The following is a 17,976-nucleotide window of genomic DNA, read 5'->3' on the forward strand; positions in this document are numbered from 1 at the left end:
ATCAAATGATTGCTTTCAGACACTGCACAGTATGCAACTCTCTAAGAAAATGGAGGCCTGGCCGGGAGCAGTGGCTCACACCTGTAATCCCAGCACTTTGGGAGGCCGAGGTGCGTGGATCACTTGAGGTCAGGAGTTCGAGAGCTGCCTGGCCAACATGGTAAAACCCCATCTCTACTAAAAATACAAAAGTTAACCAGGTGTGGTGGTGCTTGCCTCGTCCCAGCTAGTCGAGAAGCTGGGGCAAGAGACTCTCTTGAACCTGGGAGGCAGAGGTTGCAGTGAGCCGAGATTGCACCAATGGACTCCAGCCTGGGTGACAGAGTGAAACTCCATCTCAAAAAAAAAAAAAAAGGAAAGAAAAAGAAAAAGAAAAAGAAAAATGGAGGCCTGTAATTGCCCAGAATTTCTGTCTGGAAACATTTTCTAGACCACAAAGAAGATCCCAAGCCAAATATAGTGATCTTGCTAAATTAAGGTGACAGAGATCAAAGTTTAGAAAACCTGAGGTGCCTGGAATTGGTGAGGCAGAGGACTCAAGAGGAAAAAGTCACACAGAGAAAGAGCTCCAAAAATGTATATGGAACACTCTTGAGTACTGAGTCAACACTAAGCAGTGCATTCTTCAGGATGAAACTACACAAAATAATTGCCAAGGAGCCACAGGCCAGTCAATTTCCAGAGTTCACAAGAGAAAACAATCAAGCTCTACCAAGTCAGACTACACGAACCTCACAGAACACCTAAGGCATTTAATAACATCCCAGAAAGATCATCCTATATTAATAGGGCTAAATTAGCCCTAGAGGCTGGGCATGGTGGCTCACGCCTATAATCCCAACACTTTAGGAGGCTGAGGTAGTCATGTCACTTGACCCCAGGAGTTCGAGATCAGCCTGACCAACATGGTGAAACCCCATCTCTACTAAAAATACAAAACTACAAAAATACAAAAAAAAAAAAAAAATTAGCCAGGCATGGTGGTACACACCTGTAATCCCAGCTACTTGGGAGGCTGAGAATTGCTTGAACCCAGAGGCAGAGGTTGCAGTAAGCTGAGATTGTGCCACTACACTCCAGCCTGGGCGACAGAGCAAGACTCCATCTCAAAAAACAAACAAACAAAAATAAAAACAGAGTGACAGAGTCAGAAAAACAGTACGTATGTATTTTAAGAAAGAGAAGACTGGCTCACTACATTTTCTCTTCTCTCCAAGGAAGTTTCCATAACTAGTGAAAAAAATTATCAGGGACACTAAAGTACCAAGGTTCCTTAGTTAATTTCACAGGGTCACCAAGTTGTGAAGTCTCAGAAAGCATTCGTTTTCTTTTTTTTTTTTTTCCTTTTTTTCCAAGACAGTTTTGCTCTGTCTCCCAGGTTGGAGTGCAGTGGCGCAATCTTGGCTTACTGCAACCTCCACCTGACTCCCAGGTTCAAACAATTCTCCTGCCTCAGCCTCCCAAGTAGCTGGGACTATAGGCTCACGTCACTGTGTCTGGCTATTTTTTGTATTTTTGTAGAGATGGGTTTTTGCCATGTTGGCCAAGCTGGTCTCGAACTCCTGACCTCAAGTGATCCGACCACCTTGGGCTCCCAAAGTGCTGGGATTACAGGCATTAGTCAATGTGCCTGGCCAGAAACCATTCATTTTCTAAAGCTGCTATTGCTATCCCTACCCCGTTATTTAAAATGTTCAGCAGAGGAGACAGGCAGACCTTGAAGCACAGTGTTTCCTATGTATTGCCTTGGCATGTTGAATTCTTTGAAACATCTTATTTCATAGATGAATATTCATAATACCAAATGATCTGGGCAAGAAATTTTGATACAGAGTTAAGCCAGAAATCAACTCCTTTCTGACAACAGAGATGACTGGAAGAATAAAAGTATATGCAAGAACAAGATGGTTGGATAACACTCACCTCTTCCACAAAAGACCAGTACTTGCAGTTACTGCAGATGCTCCCAGGAAAGCCACCATCATTAGTCTTCGCCGGATCTGGATGGGCTGTGATCCTCCATGGTACCATCGAGAACCCACAGCCAGTTCTGCCAAAGCAGAAAGTGAGTTCAGACGAAACATCCTGGGGACAATAAGTAGAAATGATGATGATGATCCTACCAATATTTCTAATAAACACTAAAGTAATTGCTCTATGACAGGCACTATTCTAAATAAATTGCTTATATTATCCCATTTAATCCTCATATGAGAAAGTACTGCCTATAAACCTGATATATTAGTCAAAGTACAATTAGAAGACAGAAACCACATGATAAATTGAATAAGAAACTTTTAATATAAAACATTATTAAAGTCAGGTATGTGGCTCTTTGCCTGTAATCTTAGCACTTTGGGAGGCCAAGGAGAGAGGATTGTTTGAGCCCAGAAGTTGAAGAACGGCCTAGACAACATAGTAGGACCCCATCTCTACCAAAAAAAATCAGCCAAGCGTGGTGACATGCGCCTGTAGTCCCAGCTATTCAGGGGGCTGAGGTGAGAGGACTACTTAAGCCCAGGATATTGAGGCGACAGTGAGCTATGATCAACAGAGCAAGACACTGTCTCAAAAAATAAATTAAATAAATAAATAAATATTAGTTACAACAGGAAATTTACCACTCAGAAGTTAAAGAAATAGCAGATATAAGGAGCAGTTACTATTCGAGATCTGACACAGAGCACCAAGAAATGACCAGTCTATAAAAGGTCTACTCTCACTGACAGGGCAGAGATCAGACTGTGTGGAGAGGGCACAGCTATGTATGTCAGAGAAACGTACTAAGGTGCCACGCCAGCAAAATGCACTAGAAAGTCACTCTCTGTGATGCCAGAACAAGTCATCTACTGGACAACTCATGCCAGTGGAATTTGTTGGGAAGCTGAACTTTGCGATGCCAGGGGAAGTCACCCATGGAGAGGCAGTTTCACTAGGAAACTGCGTATGAGAGTTGCTGCTAAAACTCCTTAAGAGTTGGGTGCCATTGAATATCCCACTAGTTCCAGCATGCTATAGAAGCAAGCCACAAAGGGCACACTAGAATCAGCAAGAAACACCCCTCCTCCAGGGTCCTTCTAGTCTCTCTACTGACAAAGTTTAACAGTAACTGGCAAAGGAAAAACTTCCAGTATCACAAACGGGACAATGAAAGATGCATTTAGAGCTGAAATGAAAAAAGATAACTGGTACCCACATTTTACAGATCTAAAATATAATTTGCTCAAGAGTACACAGGTTGCCAGGCGCGGTGGCTCAAGCCTGTAATCCCAGCACTTTGGGAGGCCGAGACGGGCGGATCACGAGGTCAGGAGATCGAGACCATCCTGGCTAACACGGTGAAACCCCGTCTCTACTAAAAAATACAAAAAACTAGCCGGGCGAGGTGGCGGGCGCCTGTAGTCCCAGCTACTCGGGAGGCTGAGGCAGGAGAATGGCGTAAACCCGGGAGGCGGAGCTTGCAGTGAGCTGAGATCCGGCCACTGCACTCCAGCCCGGGCTAGAGCGAGACTCCGTCTCAAAGAAAAAAAAAAAAAAAAGAGTACACAGGTAGGAAGTGATGGATCTAGAATTTGAACCTAGGGAGGACTAACTCCATACTTCAATGTCCAGGAGTTAGGTGGGGAGACTTCAACCTAGGAGGGAAGACTTTGCTGCCCCCTGCCTCATAATGCTGATACTGCTTTGAAGTTTTTATTAAATCTTTCTCACAACCAGGTCCTTGGAGGCCCTCCTCTCTACCAGATTCTCTATACTTAAAATTTCACTTAAAAAAAAATTTTAATATTTTGTTTTAAATCTGAAACATCTGTATTAGTGCATATTACTGTTCAATAAATACTTGCTCTCCCATCCCCTATCCCTTAGGCAAAATTACTTTCCTACTTTTTTCTTCCCCTTCTGCATAGTAATGCCAGGTCATAAATTTCCTACTCTTTAAGTTTTTGGTGTATGTCTTGCCATATGTCTTGCTCTAACCAATGGAATGTGGACCAGTTCCATGAAGTGCTTTTAAGAGGTTTTGCTGTTAGTCTTCTTGTGTTCCTGCACTCCATCGAGAGAAGACCATGTCCCAAAGAGACACTGATCCTTCAAACTGGCATCCATAATGAACAAACTTCAGCCTGGAATAAACCACTGGCAAGCCCAGCTGAGCCAGCTGAGCACAGCTGACCTGCAGAATGCTGGTGAGAAATAAATGTGTGTTACTGTAAGCTACAAAGATTCGGGTGTCGTTTGTTGCCCCATCAAAAGCCAACTAATTCAGCATTCAAGAGAATTACTGGGAAGTTCTTATTCTTTTTCCTTTTTTTGAGACTGAGTCTTGCTCTGTCACCCAGGCTGGAGTGCAGTGATGCAATCGAAGCTCACTGCAACCTCCACCTCCCAGGTTCAAGCAATTCCCCTGTCTCAGCCTCCCGGGTAGCTGAGATTACAGGCACGTGACACCACACCTAGCTAATTTTTGTTTTTTTAGTAGAGACAGGGTTTCACCATGTTGGCCAGGCTGGTCTCGAACTCTTGACCTCAAGCGATCCGCCCGCCTTGGCCTCCCAAAGTGCCGGGATTACAGGCATGAGCCACTGCACCCGGCTAGGAAGTTCTTATTCAATAAAAATTTATTAAATTCTTATTGTATGTACAGCCCTATGTGAGACCCAGAAAGCCAAAAACTATCTACATTCTAATTAACCAAGATAAATGTAAAACACTTTTAAAACAATACATTTCTAAAATCATACATATTTTTTTTTGAGATGGAGTCTCGCTCTATTGCCAAACTGCAGTGTGGTGGCATGATCTCAGCTCACTGCAACCTCTGCCTCCCAGATTCAAGCAATTCTGTCTCAGCCTCTTGGGTAGCTGGGACTACAGGCGCACTCTATGATGCCTGGCTAATTTTTGTATTTTTAATAGAGATGGGGTTTCACCATGTTGGTCAGGCTGGTTCCAGACTCCTGACCTCAGGTGATCCACCTGCCTCGGTCTCCCAAAGTGCTGAGATTACAAGCGTGAGCCAACACACCCGGCCTAAAATTATATCTTGAAGCATAAAAATATTATGATAGATATGACAGAAAACTAAAAATAAAAAAGATTAAGTTGAGACTGGGTTAGTCAGCAAAAGCTTTTGTTTAGTCTTAAGCCTCAGAATGGTGTAAAATTTTGATTAAGTCAGAGAAATGTTAAGGGATACCCCCAAAACCATAGGATCATTTCAGGCACCTCCATCCAGAGAATTAATGTAAATGATTTTTTCCCTCTAGATTACTACCTTCAGGGCTCAGTATAGTACCTCACTGTTTTAATACACCAGATGGGCTGATGGAGGAAGAGGCATTTCTTTATGGTTACACTTTTTTATAGGGGTAATTCATTCAAATTATACAAAGTATCCATGCCCCCTTTGATTTTTCTCAAAGCACAGTTCACTAATTCCTAACTTTTTGTGTGTGTATTTTGAGATGGAGTCTTGCTCTGTCACCAAGGTTGGAGTGCAGTGGCATGATCTCGGCTCACTGCAACCTACACCTCCCGGGTTCAACCAATTCTCCTGCCTCAGCCTCCCAAGTTGCTGGGATTACAGACATGTGCTACCATGCCCAGCTAATTTTGTATTTTTAGTAAAGATGGGGTTTTACCATATTGGCCAGGCTGGTCTCAAACTCCTGACCTCAAGTGATCTGCCCGCCTTGGCTTCCCAAAGTGCTGGGATTACAGGTGTGAGCCACCATGTCCAGCCCACTGATTCCTAATTTAAACTACCTTGCACTTTGTACATATCTTCCTATAGCATAAATTTTTCTCCCTTTGCCCTAAGGCCCAAATTATTATTTTTTTTCACGTTGTAAACACATAGTCTAGCACAGGACTTGTTACATTATTAGTGCTTAAATACCTAACCATTTTACTTTCACATGTCTGTGTACAAACTATACAGGTACTTGCTCCTAACATTTAAGTATACTCTAAGTTCCTAATTTACTTAGAAAACTGTCTTCTATTATTTGGATTCAAGACAGGTTAGACTACCCAGGCATCTCCTAAAATCAATGCGCTGGTTACTATTAACTCTTCCCTGGGACCTATACCTATAGTCTCTGAAGTCAACTTTGCTCCTAGCTCCCTTTATCCAATCTAGGTCTAATTTCAAAACTGGACCTAAATCCTGCCCTCATATAGACAAAATGGAAAAACTGTTCATCTTTTCTCCTACTTTCCATGACCTAAGCTTTAGTAATACAATTCTTATGTCCTTCCCCAATCCCAGAAATCATCTCATTTTATTGCACATACTCTAGCAAAATCCAGCACCCAGGAAGCTGTCCATTATATTTTCTTCCTATCTGGCAACTTCTGATTTTTTTTTTGTTGTTGTTCATTTCAAAATTAACATTTCTCAAATCCACATGTACATTCACATAAATAGCACTGCTCTTCGCTACAGCAAAAATGAGCACTAAACTAAAACATGCATATCTGGAGGAAACATTATTCATCACTGACAACAGAAAGAACAGACACTTGGAAGTTTTCAATGTTTAAAATAAATAACATAGTCAATTCAAAAGTTGGAACAGGATGGGTGCGGTGGCTCACACCTGTAATCCCAGCACTTTGGGAGGCCAAGGTGGGCAAATCACTTGAGGTCAGGAGTTCGAGACCAGCCTGGCCAACATGGTGAAACCCTGTCTCTACTAAAAATACAAAAATTAGCTGGGCATGGTGGCAGGCACCTGTAATTCCGGCTACTCAGGAGGCTGAGGCAAGAGAATCACTTGAACCCAGGAGATGGAGGTTGCAGTGAGCCGAGATTGCGACTGCACTCCAGCTTAGGTGACGGAGTAAGACCCTACCTCAAAAAAACCAAAAGTTCTAACAGCCAAGGGGTATATAAGCCTGGAAGATAAATTTACAACATCTGATCAGATGTAGAGGCCAGCTAGACATATGATCAAGTAAGTAAGCCACAATCACTTGAGAAGAACCTTTGAAATTTAGAGCATATGTAAAATAGGAAGCCACTCAAGTTTTTTAATAGGAAGAGGTCATGGTAAAAACATGGGTTAAAGCATATCAATCTATTTATCAGCAATGCATTGAATAAACTGCAAAGAAGCAAAGGCAGACAGAGCTGACAGGAAAGTGATCAGTACAGCCAGAAGGCATTAATAACCTAGGTATTGGGTGCTGAGTGCCTAGATTATGGTAAGTGTAGAAATAAAAAACAGAATCAAACAAAAACTTCCCAAAGAAAAACAAAATGTAGTTGGGCATGGTGGCACACGCCTGTAGCTGGGCATGGTGGCACATGTCAGCTACTTAAGAGGCTGAGGTGGGAGGACAGCTTGAGCCCAGGAGTTTAAGTCCAGCATGGGCAACATGGTAAAACCCCGCCTCTTAAAAAAAAAGATAAAGACATCGGTATCAAACATGTATTAATATCTAACTGCACAGGAGATATGGAAGATAAAAAGGAGAAAGAAATTAAAACAATAACAACACCACTAAGTAGTGTATGGTAAAAAAAAACAAAACAGAAAAACACTAAGTAGTATGGTAGAAATCCAATGATCCAAGATTGGTCTCAACTGTACTACTCAACAGCTAGCTGTGTATAATAAAGAAGCTCATCCCTCCTCCTTGGGAAAAAAGTTCACCCACTGGTAAAATGAAAGAATTGCCTAGGTGAGCTTAGGGTTCCTTTTATCTCTTTAGCACTCTCACATCTTTGGTAGAAAACACTGTAACAAAATTTAATTAATTTCATTTGGGGAAAAGACTAAGATCATATTAAGTATTCAAGATTTATTAATTTGGGCAATCTATTTCTACATACTGTGGCTCTAGGGGATTTCAAACTTTGAAAGTTCCAAGTTTTACCAACTCAGACCCAGACAAATTATGTGGTTTCCTCATAGCTAATTAGTACAAAAACTTGTAACAGATCCTTGCATTTTTGACTCCCAAATAAATAATCTTAATGAGAAAAACCTGTTTAATAACTGTTCTCAGCAGAAAAAATATAACAGCCACACTCAAAAAGTATATCAAATGCCCAACTACAGAAAAAAAAAATGCTATAATAACATAATGGAATGGAATGTAAATATTAAAAATGATAATCATAAAATATTATTGAAATATTACTTCACAAACCAACAGAAAGTTGAGTAAAGATATAAAAAGACAGTTGGAAAAGAAATAAAAATGGCTCTGAAAACTGTGAAAAGATAATCTCACTCATAATAAGATAACGCAAATTAAACTTAAATACTTCTTTTCACCCATCAAACGGACAAAAATCAAAAAGTTTGAAAACACATTTGTTGACAATGTTGCAGAAGGGCACTACTGATGAACATGCAAATCTGTACAATTTATGGGGGGCAATTTGGTAATTTGCATTAAAATCTGCATATACTGGCCTAGAAATTCCACTTCTTAATTTTTTTTTTTTTTTTTTGAGATGGAGTCTCGCTATGTTGCCCAGGCTGGAGTGCAGTGGCACCATCTCGGCTCACTACAAGCTCCGCCTCCCGGGTTCACGCCATTCTCCTGCCTCAGCCTCCCCAGTAGCTGGGACTACAGGCGCCCGCCACCACGCCCGGCTAATTTTTTTTTTTGTATTTTTTTTTTTCAGTAGAGACGGGGTTTCACTGTGTTAGCCAGGATGGTCTTGATCTCCTGACCTCCTGATCCGCCCGCCTCGGCCTCCAAAGTGCTGGGATTACAGGCGTGAGCCACCGCACCTGGCCGAAATTCCACTTCTAATAATATAACCTACTGATGTACTTGCACACTTGTGAAATTATGCACATGTATATGGTGCAGAATTATTACATCATAGTTTATAATAGCAAAATACTAAGAGCTACCCCAATGTTCACCAAGAGAAATTGGTTAAAGTATGATAAATCTATATAAAGCAATACCACGTAGCAATAAAGAGAACAGTAAAAACATGAAGAGTTCATAGTGTTATCTTTTTAAAAGCAATAGGCCAGCCACAGTAGCTCATGCCTATAATCCCAGCAGTTTGGAAGGCCAATATGGGAGGGTCATTTGAGCCCAGCGGTTTGAGACCAGCCTGGGAAACACAATGAGAACCCCATTACTACAAAAAAAAAAAAAAAATCTAAGGCAACATGCGGAATACCATATACAGTATGCCACCTTTCATGTAAAAAGAGGAGAAAATAAGAATGCATACGTACTTATTAAGTAACAACACGCTCACAAAAAGTAATAGTAGTGGTGCTGGTGGGAGTGGAAAATAAGTAAGATAACGTACCAGAGATTTTTATGATATGCTATCTCATTTGAAACATTTATGTATTTATCCATGCAAACAAATGTATAGTATTTCGTATAAGCATTTTTATTTAAGTTTAAAGGAAGACTATAAGGTAATATGCACATGCCAACTTTGTAAAATATATAATCACATGGTTAATTTTTAAGTAAAATTTAAATTAGGCAAATAAAATTTAATGCTCCCCTAGGGATTCTACTGAAACTTTTTCATTTAAGTAAAAATAAAAGCAGGCCCAGAAGGCAGTTGTTGCATTCCCCTCAGCCAAGAACTGTCACTTACAGCCCCACCACTGAGCTCAGGCCCAATAACATCTCAACAATCAAGGCGCACTATGGCAAGCTTCCCTAGTGAGATAAACCTTATGCAAACCAAGCTCATATCCTTTTGAGTATTGGCACATTCTTACACAAATTAGCAAACGATTACAATTCCAGACCATATCCTTATCCTGACTTAAAATTTCTGCTTGCCTTTTTTATATTTGATTTACCCCCTTGTATTTCTGACCCCTGACAACTGCACATTTAGAGAAGGACTGCTTGGCTCTTCCAATCCTTGTACTGGCCTAAATAAACCTCTCCTGTACTATTAACTATTACCTGACACTATCGTTGAAAGCAGCACCTGCTAACTCTGTGGCCAAGAAACATATCTGAGATCTACCCAAATCTGGCCACCAACGAAAGTGAGAACTCAGTTAAATAAAGTGTCAGCCGGGTGTGGTGGCTCACACCTGTAAGCTCAGTACTTTGGGAGGTTGAGGTGGGTGGATCACCTGAGGTCAAGAGTTCAAGACCAGCATGACCAACACGTGAAACTCTATCTCTACTAAAAATACAAACATGGTAGCACATGCCTGTAATCCCAGCTACTCGGGAGGCTGAGGCAGGAGAATCGCTTGAACCCAGGAGGTGGAGGCTGCAGTAAGCTGAGATTGCACCATTGCACTCCAGCCTGGGCAAAGAGAGCAAAGCTCCGTCTCAAAATAATAAAATAAAAAATAAAGATGGGAAATAATGAGATAATAATGATAATAATGATTTGTTGGACATTATATAGGTTTTTGTGTGGCACAAGCAAGAGTATGTGAGTCTAAAAAAAGACACTAAGGAAAATTATCCCCAAATATGTTGAGTTTATTCGGGAATAAGAAATGAGAATTATAATCTGGAATGCATGGGATGGCAAGTCACCAGTGTATCCAGTGAGGAAAGGATAAAGGGAAGCTTTATTAGGAAAAAGGCAGAGATTCACTTAAGCTGCTTAGAAACAGAGTTCACTCATTCCAGAGGCCCAAAGCCATTGTTGTCAGTTCACTGGTGGAAATGCCATTACTGGGCAAGTGTTCTTTTGAGAGCACTAGGCAAGTACGCTCAAAAAACGGACTAGGTTTATTACTAGCTGTAAAGAATGTCTAGTAATAAACCTTGTCAAAATAGGAGATGCCCAGATGACATCAAAGAGTTTCTTGTGGGGTTTTAGAAAGTTCCTGAAAATGGTTCTTTCTTTTCTCTCTCAATCTTTATGGAGATGAGGTCTTCAAGTGACCATCCTGCCTCAGCATTCCAAGTCCATGGGATTACAGGTGTGAGCCACCATGCCCGACTTTTTGGAAACACTCATCTCACACACGTAAGCAGGAGCCTCCTCTGTCTGTGACCTTCCTGGCCCTATTTTGTTTGGATCTGACAAAAGTGATTCATCCTAATATCTGTAACTTTCACAAGTATTTGTATGTTTTTACATTTTTAATAGCTTTAATTGTACAAATAATATAAAAATAAATTTTCATTGTCGAAAATGTTATACAGAAGCACATAAAAAGAGTAAATCTTTTTCATATAAAGGCATACCTCATTCTACTGTGCTTCCCTTTATTACACACTTCATGGATATTGCATTTTTCACAAATTGAAGGTATGTGGCAACCCTGTTTCAAACAAGTCCATTGGCCCATTTTCCTAACAGCATACACATACTTCGTGCGTCTGTGTCACATCTTGGTAATTCCTGCAGTATTTCCAACTTTTTCATTATTACTGTATTTGCTATCGTGATATAGGATCAGTGACCTTTGGTGTTACTATTTTAATTGTTTTGAGGCACCACAAACCATGCCCAAAGACGGCAAACGTAATTGGTAAACTGTGTGTGTGTTCTGCTTTACCTACCTGTCCTTTCCCTGTCTCTCTCCCCTTCCTCAAGCCTTCCTATTCCCTGAGACACAGTAATATTAAAATTAGGCCAGTAAACAACCAATCTTACAAGGGCATCTAAATGAACATTCAAGTGAAAGGATAAATTGCACATATCTCACTTTCAATCAAAAGCTAGAAGTGGGCTGGGCATAGTGACTCACGCCTGAAATCCCAGCACTTTGGGAGGCCAAGGCGGGCGGATCACCTAAGGTCAGGAGTTCGAGATCAGCTTGACCAACATGGCAAAACCCCATCTCTATTAAAAATACAAAAATTAGCTGGGCGTGGTGGTGGGAGCCTGTAATCCCAGCTATTCGGGAGGCTGAAACAGGAGAATCTCTTGAACCCATGAGGCGGAGGATGCCGTGAGCTGAGATCGTGCCATTGCACTCCAGCCTGGGCAACAAGAGTGAAACTCTGTCTCAAGAAAACATCAAAAAAAAAAAAAAAAAAATGCTAGGAATGATTAAGCTTGTAAGGCAGGCATGTCAAAAGCCAAAAGCCAACACAGGCCAAAAGTTAGGCCTCTTACAGCAGTTAGCCAAACTGCATATGCAGAGGAAAAGTTCTTGAAAAAAATTAAAAGTGCTACTCCAATGAACACAAGAATAAAAGAGTGAATCAGGCTTGCTGCTGATGTGAGGCAGGTTTTGGTAGTTTGGACAGAAGATCAAACCAGTCACAACATTCCCTTAAACCAAGGCGTAATCCAGAAAAAGATTAACTCTCTTCAATTACATGAAAACTAAGCAGTGAGGAAGCTGCAGAAGGAAAGTGTGAAGCTAGCACAGGTTTATGAGGTTTAAGGAAAGAGTTGTCCTCATAACACAAAAGGTGCAAGGTGAAGCAGCAAGTTATCCAGATCTAGCTAAGATCATTTGATGAAGGTGCCTACACTAAAGAGATTTTCGCTGTAGACAAAACAGCTTTACGTAGGAAGAAGATGCCATCTAGGACTTTCACATCTAGAGAGAAGTCAATGCCTGACTTCCAAGCTTCAAAGGACAGGCTGACTCTCTTGTGAACGGCTAATGTACCCAGTGACTTTAAGTTGAAGGCAATGCTCATTCATCATTCTGAAAATCCTTAGGGCCCATAAGAATTATGCTATATCTCACAATTTGCAATTGTAAAAAATATGGAACCAACCTAAATGCCCATCAACCAGCAAGTGGATAAAGAAAATGTGGTGTATATACACCACAGAATATTACTTAGCCATATACCAGAATGAAATAATGGCTTTTGCAGCAACTTGGATGGAGCTGGAGGCCATTATTCTAAGTGAAGTATCTCTGGAATGGAAAACCAAAGATTGTATGTTCTCATTTATAAGTGGGAGCTAAGGTATGAGGGCACAAAAGCATAATAATGATATAATGGACTTTGGGGACTCTGGGTGGACAGGTGGGAGGGGAGTGAGGGATAAAAGACTACATATTGAAGCCTAGGCATGGTGGCTCATGCTTGTAATCTCAGCACTTTGGGAGGCAGAGGCAGACAGATCACCTGAGGTCGGAAGATTGAGACCAGCCTGACCAACATGAGGAAACTCCGTCTCTACTAAATATACAAAATTAGCTGGGCATGGTGGCGCATGCCTGTAATCCCAGCTATGCAGGAGGCTGAGGCAGGAGAATCGCTTCAACCCGGGAGGCAGAGGTTGCAGTGAGCCGAGATTGTGTCACTGCACTCCAGCCTGGGCAACAAGAGTGAAACTCCAGCTCAAAAAAAAGACTATATATTGGGTTCAGTGTACAGTGTTCAGGTGACAGGTGCACCAAAATCTCAGAAATCACTACTAAAGAATTTATCCGGCCAGGCATGGTGGCTCACGCCTGTAATCCCAGCACTTTGGAAGGCTGAGGTGGGCGGATCACAAGGTCAGGAGTTCGAGACCAGCCTGGCCAATATGGTGAAGGCTTGTCTCTACTAAAAATACAAAAATTAGCTGGGCGTGGTGGTGCATGCCTGTAGCCCCAGCTACTTGGGAGGCTGAGACAGGAAAATCACTTGAACGCAGGAGGCAGAGGTTGCAGTGAGCCAAAATAGTGTCGCTGCACTCCAGCCTGGGCGACAGGGCGAGACTCCATCTCAAAAACAAACAAACAAAAAAGAATTCATCCATGTAACTGAAAACCACCTATACCCCAAAATCTATTGAAATAAAATAAATAAAAGAGATTAAACTCATAATAAAATTTTTAAAAGCAATTATGCTATATCTACTCTGCCTATGCTCTATAAATGAAACAACAAAGCCTGGATGACAACACATCTGTTTACAGTATGGCATACTGAGTATTCTAAGCCCACTGTTGAGACCTACTGCTCAGAGAAAAAAAAAAAAAGATTCCTTTCAAAATATCACTGTTCAATGACAATGCACTTGGTAACCCAAGAGCTCTGAGAGAGATGTACAAGGAGATTAACACTGTTCATGCCTGCCAATATAACATCCATTCTGCAGCCCATGGACTAAGGATTAATTTCAAGTCTTATTATTAAGGATATAAATTTCATAAGCCTTTAACTGCTATACATAGTGATTCCTCTGACGGATCTTGATAAACTAAGCTGAAAACCTTCTGCAAAGGATTCATCATTCTAGATGCCATTAAGAACATTTGTGATTCATGGGAGGAGGTCAAAATATCAACATTAACAAGAGTTTGGAAAAAGCTGACTCCAACCCCCATGGACGACTCTGAGGGTTTCAATATTTCAGTGGAAGGCCAGGTGCCATGGCTCACACTTGTAATCCCAGCACTTCGTGAGGCCAAGGTGGGTGGATCACCTGAGGTCGGGAGTTTGAGAGCCTGACCAACATGGAAAAACCCCATCTCTACTAAAAATACCAAATGAGCCAGGTGTGGTGGCGCATGCCTGTAATCCCAGCTACTCAGGAGGCTGAGGCAGGAGAATCGCTTGAGCCCGGGAGGCAGAGGTTGCAGTGAGCTGAGAGTGCGCCATTGCACTCCAGCCTGGGCAACAGAGTGAAATTCCGTCTCGGGGAAAAAAAAGTCTACGGCCATACCACCCTGAATGCACCCAATCTCGTCTGATCAGTGGAAGAAGTTATTGCGTATGTGGAGGAAACAGGAAGAGAACTAGAATTAGAAGTGGAGCCTGAATAGCACGCTGGAATTCTAATTCAAAAGTTGCAAGTTTGAGTCCTGCTAGAGTCAAAAAAAGAAAAATTATTTTTGTAAATTTCAATTTTTTTTTAAAGTAGAGCCTGAAGATGTGACTGGATTGCTGTGATCTCATGGCAAAACTTGAATGGATGAAGAGTTCATCCATGTTCATCCAGCAGCCATCAACATGGATGAACTCTGCTCTGGATGAACAAACTTAAGTGGTTTCTTGAGATGAAACCTACTCCTAGTGAAGATGCTGTGAACATTGCTGAAATGACAATAAGGGATTTACAATATTCCATAAACTTTGTTGATAAGGCAGCAGCAGGAGTTGGGAGAAGTGACTCAAGTTTTGAAAAAATTTTCAAAGAAATTACTTGTGTAAAACACTATCAATCAGCATCCTACGCTACAGAGAAATCTTTTGTGAAAGAAAAAGTCTATTGATGCTGCAAACGTCACTGTTGTCTTATTTTAAGAAATTGCCACAGCCACCCCAGTCTTCAGCAACCACTACCCGATTAGGCAGCAGCCATCAACATGGAGGGAAGACCCTCTATCAGCAAAAGGACTGTCACTTGCTAAAGGCTCAGATGATTGTTACCATTTTTTAGCAATAAAGATTTTTATTTTTGACATGGAGTCTCACTCCAGCACTCAAGTTGGAATGCAGTGGTGTGATCTTGGCTCACTGCAACCTCAGCCTCTGAGGTTCAAACAATTCTCCTGCCTCAGTCTCCAAGTAGCGGGGATTACAGGCATGCACCACCATGCCTGGCCTTTTTTTTTTTTTTTTTTTGTAGTTTTAGTAGAGACAGCGTTTCACCATGTTGGCCAAGCTGGTCTCAAACTCCTGACCTCAGGTGATCTGCCTGCCTCGGCTTCCCAAAGTGCTGAGATTACAGGTGTGAGCCACCATTCCTGGCCCAATAAAGCATTTTTAATTAAGGCATGTACACATTTTTTTGCTGTTGTTGTTGTTGTTTTGAGACGGAGTCTCGCTTTGTCACCCAGGCTGGAGTACAGTGGTGCAATCTTGGCTCACTACAACCTCCACCTCCCGGGTTCAAGTGATTCTCCTGCCTCAGTCTCCTAAGTAGCTGGGACTACAGGCACCCACCACCACACATGGCTAATTTTTGTATTTTTAGTGGAGACGGGGTTTCACCATATTGGCCAGGCTGGTCTCGAACTTCTGACCTTGTGATCCGCCCGCCTTGGTCTCCCAAAGTGCTGGGATTACAGGTGTGAGCCACTGTGCCCGGCCTGTGTTTTAGATACAATGTTACTTACTGCACACTTCATAGACTACACTATAGTATAAACATAACATTTATATGCACTGGGAAACCAAAAAATTAATATGACTTGCTGTTTTGCAACATTAGCTTTATGGCAATGGTCTGGAACCAAACCTGTGATGAGGCACACCTATACCTAAAATACCATCACTCTCCCTAGAAGTAACGTCAGAAAGCAGTTTAATATGCATCTTTCCTGAAATTTTTCTATGTATTTACATATAAATAATATTGTACATTGTCTTAGTCTGTTGTGGCTGCTGTAACAATATACCTTATACTGGGTAATTCATAAACAACAAAAAATTATTGCTTATAGTTCTGGAGGCCGGGGAGTCCAAGATGAAGGCACCAGCAGATTCTGTGTCTAGTAAGGGCCTGTTCCCCATAGACACGGGCTTCTCATGGCTTCCTCACTTGGTGGGAGAGGCAAAGTAGCACCCTTCAACCTCTTTTATATGAGCACTAATCCCTTTCAATACATACATTCCAATTTACACTTTCCAGCAGTGTATGAGTGAACTCCTGTTCCTGTATTACATACAAGTTAAGCAACCCTAATCCACAAATCTGAAATGCCCTAAAATCCAAAACTTTTTGAGTGTGGCCACGATGTTACAAGTAGAAAATTTCATACCTGACACATTTTTCTCATTGCATTAATGGTATGTCTTTTTTTTCACCATCCAGTACGTATGTGTGAATAAGCATAAGATGATTGCTAATTGGTAGCATATAAATTCAGAGTCGCCGGGCGCGGTGGCTCAAGCCTGTAATCCCAGCACTTTGGGAGGCCGAGACGGGCGGATCATGAGGTCAGGAGATTGAGACCATCCTGGCTAACACCGTGAAGCCCCGTCTCTACTAAACAATACAAAAAACTAGCCGGGCGAGGTGGCGGGTGCCTGTAGTCCCAACTACTCGAGAGGCTGAGGCAGGAGAATGGTGTAAACCCGGCAGGCGGAGCTTGCAGTGAGCTGAGATCAGCCACTGCACTCCAGCCTGGGTGACAGAGAGAGACTCCGTCTCAAAATAAATAAAATAAAATAAAATAAATTCAGAGTCAGCAACAATGGTTATGCCAAATAAACACAGAATGTCCACATGGGTGGATGCAATCTCATGATAACAAGGTGACACCTATGCTTCTGATGGCTCAGTGTATATAAACTTTGTCTCATACAAAAGAATTATTTAAAATATGGTATAAAATTACCTGCAGGCTATATATATAAGGTGCATATGAAACATAAATGAATTTTGTGTTTAGACTTGGGTCCCATCCCCAAGACATCTCATTATGTATATTCAAATATTCAAAAATCAAAAAAAAAAAAAAAATCTAAAAGCTTCTGGTCCCAAGCATTTCAAGTAAAAGATAATCAACCTGTGTCATCAATCTTTTCCATTTATATGATAGATTTTTAAAATGACATCTAAATTAATTTGTATATTCTTTTTAGTAAGAGAACTTTATAATCTTTATTTTTCAAGAGTTTATCACTGTTGCTGTGAGAGCTGGAATATTAAGTTATATTTATTTTACTTAGTTCCAGTCTATTCCCAGCCCTGAGGCATCATCTTCTCTTCATTGTAAAAAGTGGGACATTGTTTTCTTTTTTTTTTTTTTTTTTTTTTTTTTTTTGAGACGGAGTCTCGCTCTGTCACCCAGGCTGGAGTGTAGTGGCCGGATCTCAGCTCACTGCAAGCTCCGCCTGCCGGGTTTACGCCATTCTCCTGCCTCAGCCTCCTGAGTAGCTGGGACTACAGGCGCCGCCACCTCGCCCGGCTAGTTTTTTGTATTTTTAGTAGAGACGGGGTTTCACCGTGTTAGCCAGGATGGTCTCGATCTCCTGACCTCGTGATCCGCCCGTCTCGGCCTCCCAAAGTGCTGGGATTACAGGCTTGAGCCACCGCGCCCGGCCCGGGACATTGTTTTCAATGTAAAGTAATATGTCTATTCCATCCAGTGTTATTTTTTAGTGGAATGTTATTTTAATTAAACAACCCCACCCCAC

At 41.5% G+C, this 17,976-nt stretch overlaps 1 protein-coding gene across 5 annotated transcripts in view; it reads right to left on the reverse strand.

Moving 5' to 3' along the window:
* The window catches only part of MICU1 (mitochondrial calcium uptake 1), a 265,955-nt gene that overhangs the window by 203,539 nt on the left and 44,440 nt on the right, over positions 1-17,976 (reverse strand). For all 5 annotated transcript variants that reach the window (XM_033209906.1, XM_033209905.1, XM_033209904.1 and 2 more), the window contains one exon: positions 1,924-2,085. In XM_033209906.1, the coding sequence (XP_033065797.1) occupies positions 1,924-2,084 (161 nt within the window). In that variant the 5' untranslated portion in view covers position 2,085. The remainder of the gene's footprint in view (positions 1-1,923; positions 2,086-17,976) is intronic.

The sequence above is a fragment of the Trachypithecus francoisi genome, unplaced genomic scaffold (assembly GCF_009764315.1).
Source record: "Trachypithecus francoisi isolate TF-2019V2 unplaced genomic scaffold, Tfra_2.0 Lachesis_group9, whole genome shotgun sequence".
Lineage (NCBI taxonomy): Eukaryota > Metazoa > Chordata > Mammalia > Primates > Cercopithecidae > Trachypithecus > Trachypithecus francoisi.